Source organism: Ochotona princeps, chromosome 10, assembly GCF_030435755.1.
Source record: "Ochotona princeps isolate mOchPri1 chromosome 10, mOchPri1.hap1, whole genome shotgun sequence".
NCBI lineage: Eukaryota > Metazoa > Chordata > Mammalia > Lagomorpha > Ochotonidae > Ochotona > Ochotona princeps.
The window spans coordinates 28,227,191-28,240,709 of NC_080841.1; the positions used below are offsets into that span (position 1 = coordinate 28,227,191).

The window sequence follows — 13,519 nt, forward strand, 5'->3', positions numbered from 1 at the left end:
TGCCTTGCATATATCTAGATCCCATATGGGCACCAGTTCTAATCTTGGTGGCCCCACTTCCCATCCAGCTCCCTGTTTGTGGCCTGGGAGGGCAGTTGAGGATGGCCCAAAGCCTTGGGACCCTGCACCCACGTGAGAGACCCGGAAGAGCTCCCTGGCTCCTGGCTTCGGATTGGCTCCGCTCTAACCATTGCGGCTGCTTGGGGAGTGAACCATCGGACAGAAGACCTTCCTCTCTGTCTCTCCTCCTTTCTGTATATCCGCCTTTCCAATAAAAGTAAATAAATCTTTAAAAAAAATCATAGTCTCAACATACTAATTTTATTAATGCCAAATATAAATTACATGGAATTGACATTTTTCTTTATGCCAGTAATAATTCATTTGCATAGGTTATTATCCATGAGAGATTATCTGAAAAATACTCTTACTCCAGGAATCAGTATATCATAGATTAAACAGGCTCTTCTGATGTTAAATCCAATAAACCTGATACTCAAAATTAAAGTCAGGACAGCCTGCACTAAATGTTATCAAGGCCATGTGCAGGTTTCTGGCTTCGCCCTGCCCTGGGGTGGTGACATGAAGCGCATGTGTGGGCAGTCCGTGAACCTGCATTCTTGTCATTCCAGCAGTTGCAAGTCTTACTCTATCTCTTAGAATTCAGCTCTTTGTCAGATGTTTCACTGCAACCTACTTGCTCTGTCCTTTGCACAACATTCATTAGTAATAACAGGAATTAGAAAAGGAAGACGGCAGAGGAGGAGCAAGGTTATCTGGTACAGTGTTTTCTTAGCAAACTCATGCTCCTTACTCAAAATTACCTTTTAGGTTATTTCCCAAGTGCTTATTTCCTAAGCCCCTCAAAGAACTTTCTAGATTCAATGTTGATTTGTTTTCATAGTCTCTTGATACCTTTTCTGTTTTGCTTAATTTCTGAAAGGACAATTAAGCATTCAGAAATTTCATTTTGGGGCTAGGGCTATACCCTTGAATGTTACTTTTCCAGCCGATAGTTATAATTTAGATGATAAAAATAATAATTTTAAGTGCTATCCTGTTTTTAAAGATCATAAAATCTTTCACTCTTTTTCCGTACAAATGACACATGCTTAATGAAAATTTAGGAAGTACAGGTAAGCCAAGAGAACAACATAAAATGAGGCCATCTCAGCATCCAAAAAACACTGCTAATATTTGGATATGTATTTTCCAGTTTATGCCTAAGGGAAATCTTGTATGTAATCATTTTGAAGACTAGACTGAGCTGGAGACAGTCATGGCCGCAAGGTGGCAGTCGCATACAAGGAGCTGAATCAGCATGGTACTTAGCCAGATCACCAGAGTCAAGTCCCTCACAGCAGGAGCCCTGACCATGGGACCAGCTCACCTACACGCAGGGACACTTGTTGGGGTGAGGAGAGGTCACTCGGCAGCCTGGAGTGGGAGCCTGTGTCACAAACTCTCCAATGCTTAGAGGACACTGGTGCAGCTTTGCAGATTCCGCAAAGCAGGCATCTGCTTTGTGTTTGCAAAAAGATACACACACTTACAAACACATTTACTACAAAGGTTTTAGCAAAATGGAATTAATCTTGTCACAAAGGAATTTTTAAATCCATTCGCAATGTTTTCCTAATGCACAATTCCTATGAACATTTTGAAGACTCCTCTTATGTGCTTATTTGGACTAGTTATTTAAATTAATTGAACATGAGTAAGAATTCACATTGGTTCTAGCAGATTAGGGCTCATGACCCAGATTGTTGAAATGTAAGGAGGTGGACCTGGCAGGGTAGCCTAGTTTCTAAACTCCTTGCCTTGCGTGTGCTGGAATTCCACATGAGCACTGGTTCAGGTCCCAGCAGCCCCACTTCGATCCAGCTCCCTGCTTATGGCCTGGGAAAGCAGCTGAGGATGCCCCAAAGCCCTGGAACCCTGCATACAAGTGGGAATCCTGGCTCCTGGCTTTGGATCAGCTCAGTTCTGACCGTTGCAGCCACTTGGGGAGTGAATCAGCAGACGAAAGATCTTTCTGTCTCTTCTCCTGTCTGTGTATTTAACTTTTCAATAAAAATAATAAACCTTTAAATATATATTTTAGAAAATAAAGTGTAAGGAAGTGGATGTTAACTTCTGTTGATTCAAGCTCTCTTAGAAAAAGGTATTCTTGGGACAAACATGGACACCCCCCAGGGACAAGCTTGTATAACAGGCAAGGCATTGTTTCTGAAGTCTAGTCTCCCCTAGAGCTGGCAAAATACATTGAACTCATTTGTTGGCTTCCCTTGCCCTTTCCCAGTGCTCGGTGAGATCTCCAAATGATAGACACATATTTTTATGCCATCACATTTTTTCAAAGTCCCTGTGTATTAATTTTGCAGAAGCACCCCTAGGTCTAGCTGTGGGCATAATCACATTTCCATGTGGGATCAGCTTGTTCCCTAACAGATATCTTTCTGCTGCTCTTCACATTGTGCGCATCCATGTAAAGTGTGTGCTGTTACCCCAGAGCAGTTTCAAGGTTGAGTCCCAGTTCAGAATTGGACCTTTGCCTGCATCAGGCCTGCTGCAAGGCAAGGTTCTCTGTTCTTGCAATTTCCTCTTTACACACTAACCTTGTTCCAGGGCTTTCCCCAAAAGAGCTCCTGCCACTGCATCTCTGCACAGAGCATGCATTTCCCTCCTGGCCCCTGCTCACCTCTCCCTGGCAGGCAGGCAGGCAGGCAGGCAGGCAGCAGGCAGCATCTCCCTGCAGTCCCCTTGAGTGGGGACTGCCCTTCTCCCTGTGCCCTGCTCTTTCTATAAAGGGGGTGCTCCCAACCCATCTTGTTGTTTTGGAGGATGTGAGGAGCAGTGGAGAAGGGAACTATTCTTGATTATATAGAAACCTAACAGCCAAAAACCTAGCAGGCCCACTGTCCACAGCCTAGACGCTCTTCCTGGTGTTTGCTAGTCAACATCTTCCTCAGCAGAACTCAGTAAAATCACATCTGTGATGGAGCATGTTGGTTAAAAATGGCAACAATGCTAGCAATAAAACAATCCATTTTTTTAAATGGACAGAAGATTTGAATAGACATTTCCCTAGAAAAGATACAAGGGTGACCAATAAACATAAGGTATTCCACATTACTGATCATTAGGAAAAAGCAAATTAAAAACCATGGTGAGGTGCCACTTCATTTCCATTAGTCGGGGATGTAGAGAAATTAGAATCCAAGTGAATTAAAATGGGGACATAAGATCCTGCCACCTCTATAAAAGGCAATATGGCAGCCCTCTATTTTTTTTTCCTTTAAATGAAATCACCATATGTTTTAGAAATTTTACTTCTTGGTGTAGCCAAAAGAATTAAAAACAAGGGCTCAGATACTTGTGCACTCATGTTGGTAGTGCATTGTTCACAAAGTTGAAAGTAGGAGCAACAGTATTTGAACAGTATTTGATGTAGACAAGTCTATAATTTACAGCCCTCGGAGTTAACACTTTTGTCTCATGGATAAACAATCTTGGAGTCTTTGAGGCCATTTTTATACAAGAAAACAGAATGCTGCGGTCTCCAGGGGTTTATAAATCAACAGTTACTTTGGCAAAAAAAATCATGAATCTCTTTTCCTTTATCCTATTAAATTCAACTTATAATATTTTTAAAATGTTTACAAATCTAATAAATTTCATACTCATTGTAGAGGAAGTTTTTACCATTTATTTCTTTTAATTCTCTTAAACATGGTAGGCAACTTTTATAAACTAATTTTCAAGTACTTCAACTATGTAATGAAACTACGCAACTCACATAGTAAATTTATTTTTATATTCCTTTCACCTTGAAGTAAAATTATATTTTATACACAAACGGTACATAGATTTATGTTTAACATAAATTAATCTATTTAATACATGGCAAAATCTAAATCACTTGACCATCCATTTTAATATTGGATTAAATATTTAATATTGGATTAGATAATTGTATTAAGAAACTAATATTCTATATTCTTATATTCCAAACTATAATATTTTTCATATTTATATCCGTGTACCAAAAATTGTTTAAACTTATCACAAATTTTAATGTTAATAGAGTGATAAAATTAACAACTCATTTTATGCTAATTCTGTCTTCCCAGAGTCCAAAGACATTTATCCAGCTATAAGAAAACAAAGTTTCAGCGACCTGAGCAAATTTCTGCCGCTTTTCCAGGCCTTTAGCAGAGAGTTGGGCGGGAAATGGAGCAGCCGGGACTTGAACCAGAACTCATGGGATGCTGATACTGGCGGCCGCTGTTTGTGTTACGCCACAATGCCCGCCCTGAATGTAATTTCTATTGCCGTTACTTTGCTAGTTTGAACGTGGGCGCAACGGAGTCCGGTTCCGGCGTGGCTGCGCGGTTTGTGTGCTGTGTACCCTCGGTGCTTTCGGTGGACGGACGTGGCCCTTGCTGGTCCAACATCTGGGACACCGAGCGCCCAGCTAGGGCTGGGCGTGCACCTGAGGGCGCACCTGCCGCAATCCCCGGCCTCACGGCCAGGCGGCGCTGCGACCCCAGGAGTCCAACGGGTCGTGGCGGGGGCGGAGGAGAGGGCGGGGAGCGAAGGTTGGAGTCTCCGCGCTCGGGCCTTCACGGGACAGGTCTCGGCATCATGACGGTGGGAGCTAGACTCCGGAGCAAGGCGGCCCGTACCTTCCCGCGCCGCGGGGCCCGAGGGCGAGGGCGGACGGAGGGGGACGAGGAAGCCATCCTAGAGCACCTGGAAGGCGAGGACGAGACAGCCGAAAGCGGCGCCTGCGGGACGAGCGCGCCGCGACCGGGGACCCGGAGTGCGCGGAGGGTGCACCTGGCGAGCCTGCCCGACCGCTACGAACCCCTGGAGGAACAGGTGCCGGACGACAAGCCCAAGAAGAAGTACCGGCAGAAGCTGAAGAAGTACGGCAAGGTAGGTCAAACTCCTACGAGGCTCCGGCTGAGCGGCCCCTGAGCTGCACCTACGTCCAGCCCCGGCCCCCATCGCACTCCGGGCTACAGGCAAGTGCGGGTACTCTGGTTAGTAGCAGTTCTGAGGCGATCTTCCCGCTCTAGGTTTTCCCGGATAAACCAAGCCTTAGAGGAATCGTGTCCCTGGAGCTTCAGCGCGGCTAGGTGACCCAGTTGGAAAGTGAGGAGTTGCAGCTCAGTTTATCTTCTCTGCCAACATCACATTCAGGATAACCCACAAAGTGATTGAATTATCTTCTCCCTTGTTTCCCTCCGCCCCTGTCCCAATCCTCCAAGGGTTATTTCTGGGGCCTGTCAGCTCAGCAACTGCATAAATATTCAACTGTTGAACCTACTCTCACTTCTAGCCAGTGAGAGATGGTGGATGCAGAGAGAGAGAGAGAGACCCAGAGACCCTTGACCTGGACAAAGCTACCGAAATAAATCACAAAGGTCATTGTGTTCTGGCCAGAGGCCACAGGCCCCACCTGGTTGCTATCTGTGCCCTGTAGTGGCCTCCCATCTAACCTGGAAGCATTGGGTCTCTACACCTGGGTTCCAGGTTGCTCACACAATCTTTAATATATGTCCACAGCTTTCATAGTAGCCCTCAAATCAGCAGAGATGAAAAATGTTAACAACAACTATTAAGTTTGACTTTCGGGCTTAAGGCCATGCTAGGACTAACCATATCACTGGATCCCAGTTGAACCCAAAGAAGCCACCAGCACTCTCAGCTGTTGTATTAATTATGCAGAAACCTCAGCTCAGCGGCTGACTAGGGTAGATTTCAGCAGATAACCCTGGGATTCCACCTCACATCCATTAAAATGGCTACTACATGTATGGAAAAAACAGTCAGACAAGAACTAGTGTTCGTTCTTGAATGCGGAGGAGCTGGTGGGAATGTGAACTGGATTAGCCACTACGGAAAAACAGTTGCCTGTTTCCTCGAAAAAGTAAACACAGAAGTAGCCATGGTCCAGCAGTACTATACTCCTAGATATAGAACCAAAAGCACTAAAAACAAGTACTGAGCCTTGGTGGAAAACACTACTCAGCAGATACTCAAGTATATACAACCCATATTCATGGACGCCCCATTCGCAGCAGCCAGAAAGCGAAAGCAGCCCAAATATTCATCAGTGGATCAGTGAATAAATGGAATGTATGTCCAAACAATGTAATATCAATCAGTCTGAAAAACTTTTAAGTGCTCATACGTGTCGCTACATGGTGATCATTGAGAACATTCTGCTAAAGTGAAATAAGGCAGACCCACAGGTATGAGTGTATGTGTGTGAAGTACCCAACAGGTAAACCCAGAGCTTTGGAATGCAGATGGGTGGTTGCCACAGACTGGAGGCAGTCGGAATAGAAAGCACCTATTTAATAGAGGTATTTGTCTTCCTTTTGGAATGAAGAAAATGTGTAAAACTTGATAAAAACAATACTTTCACAACATTGTTGATATACTCAATGCCACTGAAGGGTGCACCTTTAGATGGTTACTTTATGTAAATTTTGCATCAACTGAAAAAATGTGTGTTGTCGTTTGGAGAAGGGGTGGGGAGAGCAGTGCAGGCGGAGGCATGGACCTGGGGGAGCTTGGGAGAGCCACGCACTAGCTCGATAGCTTCAGGAGGCCTGGTGATGGAGGTCATCACTCCAGAGTTGGACGTGCCCTTTCTGCCCTAACATGGGGCAACTTCAGCTTTCCTTTTCACAGAACCATCCCAAAGGGGAACCAGGGTCCCATGTGGCACTCTTTGCTGAAAAGTCACCTGAACAGCCAAGGTTCAGCTAGAAATGTTGGAAGGTGGTTTTATCTGCTTCAGTTACTAGCTCAAGTTTTATGTTACCTGAAGCCCCAGTGGAGCAGGCATTGCTATGCAAGCAGCTGCTACATTATTAATGAACATACTTATATTAAAGAAGGAAGATTAAAGTTCTTCTTCATCACCCAGGCCTTGTCCTGCTGCAATTCAAAGACAGGTGTTTGATCTTTGTTAAATGTAGGATGGCTCACAACTCTTGTTGTTCCCATAGCCCTAATTCTGAGCTAGCTGGTCCAACCATGCCAAAGCCTGTGTGCCTGGGACTCAGCATTCTTAGTGATTTGTAAGAAAGATAATGGCATTCCTGTGAAAAGCCAAAGTTTTATCTCCTGAGTGCGGGGGAGGGGATTTTCAAAATGTCCGTGGAGAATGCCTGATGAAAACGCTATACATAGGTTTCAACTTTTTCACACTGAAATGAACTTACTTTTTAATTCCACTCTTTCATGAACTTTTGAAATCCTTGCAAATGTTTGCACTGTTGTTGCAGGCTGCAGGTGCCCTGAATCCTCTCTAACCCTAGGAAGCTGTGATCACCCCCATCTTAAAATGAAGGAAGCTGACAGTTAAGGGAGGCTGCGCTGCCAGCAAGCAGCAACGCTGGGAGTCAGGAGTGTGACCTAGTACCTTCCCAGGCGGAAGCAGATGGGGTGAAAGAGAACATTCCCCAAAACTGAGTTTAAATTGAGGTCCCTTTTAACAGTCACCCTGGAGAATTTGGAAAAGAAAAGTAATGAAATGTTGTTCATTGGCGAGCAAGGAGAAGATGGGAGGGGGAAAGTTAGGGGGTGAAACATAAGGGGGTGGAGTGTCGCTGTCCTGCAGCGATGGACTTGGTGCACGGAGCCGATAATAACATGCGTGGACTCTGATGATTGAAAGCCAATGTTTGTGTATTCCACCAAGTGTTCTCATCCACATGCTCTCCACTCAGCTGTTCTCGTACAAATGATATCCAATCAGTTATACAAAAGGTATCCATTCGGTTGTTCTCATACAAATATTATCCAATCAGTTGTAATCCTGTGCTCACTGACCTTCCAGGGTCATAATGTCCTTCTATAGTGGAGTAACTTTTCATGCAAGATGTAGACAAGTGTCCTCACATGGAAAGAAGTGGGCAAGGACCTGGCAGTGGAGCCCTGCCCAGTCATCTGGTGTGGTGATCTGCTTACTTTTCTTTGCCTCTGCTTCTCCATTTGTTGCAGGAGAAAATAGGATTGCAAAAAATAAATGAGTTGTTTCATGGAGAGAACTTAGAGTGCACCTGGTACCAGGTAGGGGCTGTGTGACTGTAATTAACGGGGGGTGAAGGACAGACTTCAGTGTTATGTCTTTCGTTGTTTTGTTTGGTATCATTTGGTTTGATTTGGTTGTTTGTTTTAAGCTGTAATTCAGGAAAGAAAAACAGCATTTGTAGCTCATTACTGGCCTCAGGACTGTACTGGGTCCTGACAGAATTGCACAACTGAAGCTGCAGTCTTTGTATTGGAGGTATGGGCACGACCTTGGCTGAGAGCTGCCTTGCTGTTGGAAACCGGGGGTGCAGGGGTGGGATGGGTGGCAGGGAGTCTCTGGTGTCACTGAGGTTCGTTTCCTGTGGCCCTGGCCCAGCCCAGTAAGCCCCAGCTTCTGTACTGATTCCCAAATGGCTGCTGCAACAGAGAGCCCCAGCGTTCCAGCCAGAAGCCTTGCTGGGGAGAAGCCCCAGCGTGACCTCTTCCTGCCTCCTCAAGGCCCCTTCTTCCATCCTCCAAGTCAGCAGTGGAGACGTTAGCCCAACCCCTCTTCTCCCCCTGCTTTTGTCATTGCATCACTTCCGTCTGATTCCTTCTGCATCCTTCTTTTCTAACCCAGGATAAACTCCCATCTGAAGATCGTCAATGTAATTATACCTGCAAAACTCCTATAGCAAACTAAGGTATTATGTTATCAAGTTCTAGGGACCAGGACTTGGATCTCTTGGGGAAGTGGATATTATTCAACCTGACACTCCCTATCCCAAGTGCTCTTCCAAGAATTCCAGATCTCCTCCCACAAATGGCACTGAAGTGGGTGATATTTCACATTGGTTTGCATTGCATTTCTTAAATCTGTGTTTTGTTCATGCTCCAGTTAATAAGCTATTTTAGGAGATTCTTTTTTCCCAAGTTGCAAAGATGACAAGTGATAAGCAGCTCTTTAAAAATAGTAATCTGAAGAAACTACATGTGCTAATGCCAAAAAAGTTCAGTTTAAGGCAGACAGTTGTGATGCTGGTGGAATTGTTTGTGAAGGATCACTCTTGGTTTTCAGTTAGTTTGTTGCAAACTTCTAAATAAAGTTCTCTGGGTGAATCTTATCACAAATGTATAGAAATATCTCTCGTGCCTGCATGCACACATCCTCCTGTGTGTCCCAATCCCAAGGTCTAGCTGAGACCTGACAGAGCAGTGTTGGGGATCAGGGTCCTGACAAGACAGAGACTTCCTAGTTCTCTAAAGTGTGTCACTTAGTGTCGAGTGCCCAAGGAAACCCTGTAGGCTGTTTGTGTGTGCTAGGCATACAGAACTGAACACAACAGATTCCCCACTCTTATTGTGTTACTGTGAGGGAACTCGCAGTACAGAGAACTCATGTAAGCCAGAAATCCTTGGAAGTTATACTCACAAGAAACTTTCCTGAAAAGGTAATAAAATGTGAATGTGTATACCATTACCACCAGCTTGAGTTACAGTGCAGTGTGAAGAAGCAAATGGTATCTTATAGCTGATGATGTAAGGGCATTTACAGTGTCCAAAGTTTGTTGGTGCCGTCTGTGAATAAATTCTTTTAACCCTCCTAACTGTATATTTTTATTGTATAGATTAGGGAATGAATCCAAAGAAAGTTGAGTGGTGAAGCTGGAATTCATAGTGACTACCAGTTTGCATACTTCAGCCTTCGTTAAAGGAGGGAGGTAGGGGCCAGTGTTGCAGCCCAGTGGGTTAAGTCACCACTTGTGACACCTGCACTGATTGACAGAGCCCTGATTTGAGTTCAGTGTGCTCTGCCTCTGATTCAGCTCCCTAGTACTCTACTTGGGATGACAGCAAATGGCTCAATTATATGAACCTGTATCTCCTACACTGGAGACCCAGATGGAGTTCTGGATCTCGACTTCAGCCAGATCCAGGCCTGGCTGTTGTGGAGTGATGTGGAGTGAACCAGTGGTTGGAAGATATTCTCCAATTCTCTCTGTCTCTCTCTGCCTCCTAAGTAAAATAAATCTTTCATTTTAAAAAAAGCAGAGATGTAAATATGGGATTAAGGTGCTCTCTCTCTCTTTTTCTACCCCTCTTTCCTCTCTCTCTCTTCCCTGAGTAAAATAAATCTTTACTTAAAAAAGAAAAAAAGGAGGAATGTAAATATGGGATCAAGGCTTTGAGATCAGCTTTCTTTGGGACTGAACTTCAACTCTTCCCCTTATCCACTATACAATCTCAGATAGATGTAATTCTCTTGTGCTGCCTTCTTATTGAAGCCCCATAGCCAAAGCCATAGGGAATACATTAGGAGCCAATCCAAGTTGAGTTATTTTCTGCATACAGGAAGGAAGCACGTGTGCCAAGAAGCCATGAGGTCTCAAAATATGAAGACCTCAAATAGAGAACTGAATGTTTGTGTTTCATATCAGAATCAAGGATACACTTCATGAAATCATTAGAAATGGATGACAGGACTCAAAAAGGGATTGTAGGCAAGAAACTGAAACCCAGTACAACTGAGTACTGAAGAACCCTAACATTGTCAAGGTTGGTAGAAGATGTAATTCAGGAAATAAAGTTGAAAACGAGCTCCCTGAGGGGTGGGGGAGAATCAGGAAAATATGGAATCAAAGAGGTCAACTACTTCACCAACTGTCGTGTACCAAAAACTGCCAGCGTTGTTCATGAGTTAAAGCGCAGATTAAAACACTGGCATCCATACTGGAGCATCCCTGCTATGCACTGGGAACTGGAAGATGGCCGAGTGTCCTCTGCCACCATGTAGGAGATCAGGATGGAGTTTCCAGCTCTTGGCTTTGGCCTCCCCCAGACTTGACTCTTGCAGGCAATTGGGGAATGAGGCAGCAGATGGAAGACCTGTCTATTTCTGCCTCCTCTGTTTTTCTGCCAAACATGTATCTTTTCTTTAAAAAACAGCGATCAGGGAGAGGAAAAAGAAGTGTCCATTGAATCAGGCAGCGTGGACCTTGTAGATGACCATGACTAAACAGTTTTTGGTTGGCTGAGAGCAGGAGCCAGAGTAACAGGGAAGGAAAAGTGCAGAAGTGGAGGCTCTGTGTGTGGTTTCTGTCAGTTACTTGGGCATGAAGGACACATGTGGGGTGGTCAGAAATACAGAGTCAAGGTAACACTTGGCCTTATGATAATACTTCAGAAAGTTCATGAAGGAATGGAATTAAAAGGTAAGCTTATTTTGGCACCAAGAAATCTGAAATCTCTACGTATGATTTTTTTGGGTCGTAAGCCCCCTTATATGCCTGACCTACTGAGAATGATCCAGTGGAGAGGAAGACAATGATGATATCATGAGGATGGACAGCAGGGAAGGGAACTCTTTTTCCATCAGGGTACAGGTGAAGTAGGAGAAGCTGGGAACAGCCATAGGTAGGCTTGCAGACAGTGATGAGAAGATAAATTCCCTGATGATGGTGAAGTGGAATCATCCGAAGAAGAGGTGGAGATTGTGCCTACATGTTTGTCTGTGTGTATTGGGGTGGAGGGGAGCGTAGTGGGAGTTCTCTAGATAAAGGATTGGGGATAAGGTAGCATCCAGGAGAGAGGAAAGTCAGCCCACTATATACAGGCAGAGCAAGCTTGCTAGGCAGAGGTGGAAGTCAAGATGAGGTTTGTAGTTGCAATCAGGAGTTGAAAGTGAAACCAGTCAGTGTGGTTCTTGCTGTTGCAACAGTCAAAGTCCTGAGAGGCAAGTTACATGATATAAGATCCAGGTCCTGCATAGATGGTGGAGTCACCAGGAAGATAACAGAAGTTGAGGGAAGAGAGAAAAGGACCAAAGGAAACCAGTGCTTTCATGTGTTGGTCATTGGTGGTGGTTCTTAGTTTTTTCTGTGGCAATCCCATTTGAATCCCTTGGATATTGTTTCTCCAGCATTTGGGCCTTGTGGAGGAGATGGAGAGGGGAGGAGGAAGCAGGAGAAAAATTTGAAGTAGAGGGGACATGTGGGGAAGCCATGGGAGAAGGAAATGGAAGAAGAGTGCCTACCAAGAAAGCCCAGTCATTACTCTAGCGGTGTATAATCATTGGAAATGTATGAGTTAGGCTAGCACTGTGCTTAAAGAATGGCTGAAGAATAAAAGGCAGTGAATGTGTGGATGAGAGAGGAGCTCATCCTGGATGCAGAGGGAGCTCAGGTTGGGCTTTCAGACAAGATGAATGAAAGGACTGCACCCATCCTACAGATTATCCATGAGCTTTTGGCTTGTAGTACAGGAAAGGAATCGGCTTTGGTTTAAAACACAGAATCAGTGTAAGAACTGTTAGCTGGCTGTAAGAAGAAGGCGTCTGTATTAGTCACATTTTTTTGTTACTATAACCGAATACCTGAAGAAACTAACTTTATAAAGAAAAAGGTTATTTAGCTCACAGTTTTGGAGGTTCAAGTGCAACATCACATAGCTTCATCGGTTGGGCCTCTTGTGAGGGTGGCAAATAGCAATGGAGTGGAGCAATGGAGTGGACACAGAGGAAAGGTCACATGGTCAGCAACAGTAGAGGGTAGCTAGCCCAACTTGGGCTTTTATCAAAACCCTATCACTTAGGTCCACCTTATACACTCTGGATTTAGGTTAAGTTTCCACCCTTTTAATACCTTTAACTTAGGGCTTCAGGGTTTAAATGAATGAGGCCGGGAGCCAAATCATACTGACATAATAATAATCTCTGAACTGTCTGGAAATATACTGGACTTGCAAGCACTTTACAAGGTGATGGTATCTGCTATGAAATGCTACCTGGTCTTGATGAGAAGTGGGTATGGGACAGCAGCCATAGGAAACATGGTGACCTGTTTTGCTGCGATGAGAGAATAATGAAAAATAATTCTCTGTGTGTTGCCATTACTCAGGGTAGCACTGAAAGGTTGCCAAACCTAATTTGTTTTTTCTCTTCCACTTCTTAAAATAGAACGTTGGGAAGGTCATCAGCAAAGGATGCCTCTACATTGTTGTGGGCCTGCAAGGATTCGCTGCAGCCTACTCGGCGCCATTTGGAGTTGCCACCAGCGTGGTGTCGTTCGTGCGCTAGTGGGAGCCACCGGAGCAGGCACCACAAGAAAAAATGGAAGCCTTTGTCCAGGAAACAGTACCAATCCAGAAGAATGTTGGACTTGAACCCACAGAACATCTGGAAGAGAAAAAAAAATGTCTATTGGATGCGTGTCATGAATGAGTCGTTCCTGCCCACCTGCTGAGCTTTCTTTCTCTTGGGCACAAGTGGATCCAGTGGTCAGTCCTGCAGAGAATTAGGCCAAGATTAGGTTTGATATTAGTTTTCCAAAGCCAGAATCTTCATATGAAAGCAGCAAGGGCTAGGGTGGAGATAGACACTAGCAGATTCAGGTGATGTGGGTGGGTGTGAGTGGTAATGTCGAAGAAGCAAGAATATGCTGACCTGGTTTTCAAGATTCTTCTGGAAAGATGATGGGATAACAGGAAC

General features: G+C 44.6%; 1 protein-coding gene across 1 annotated transcript; it reads left to right on the plus strand.

Annotated features, from left to right (window-relative positions):
• The first annotated feature begins 4,575 nt into the window (after positions 1–4,575).
• Positions 4,576–13,245, plus strand: C10H1orf115 (chromosome 10 C1orf115 homolog). The gene is made up of 2 exons (XM_004578624.4): positions 4,576–4,941; positions 12,989–13,245. The coding sequence occupies exons 1-2, from the start codon at positions 4,648–4,650 to the stop codon at positions 13,106–13,108; spliced, it is 414 nt and encodes a 137-aa protein (XP_004578681.1). The 5' UTR covers positions 4,576–4,647; the 3' UTR covers positions 13,109–13,245.
• Positions 13,246–13,519: the final 274 nt, after the last annotated feature.

Excerpts from the sequence above, each read along its gene's own strand:
- C10H1orf115 (XM_004578624.4), top strand. The coding sequence starts at position 4,648 with ATGACGGTGGGAGCTAGACTCCGGAGCAAGGCGGCCCGTACCTTCCCG. Across the intron at positions 4,942-12,988 it reads AGCTGAAGAAGTACGGCAAG|AACGTTGGGAAGGTCATCAG; the intron begins GTAGGTCAAACT and ends TTCTTAAAATAG.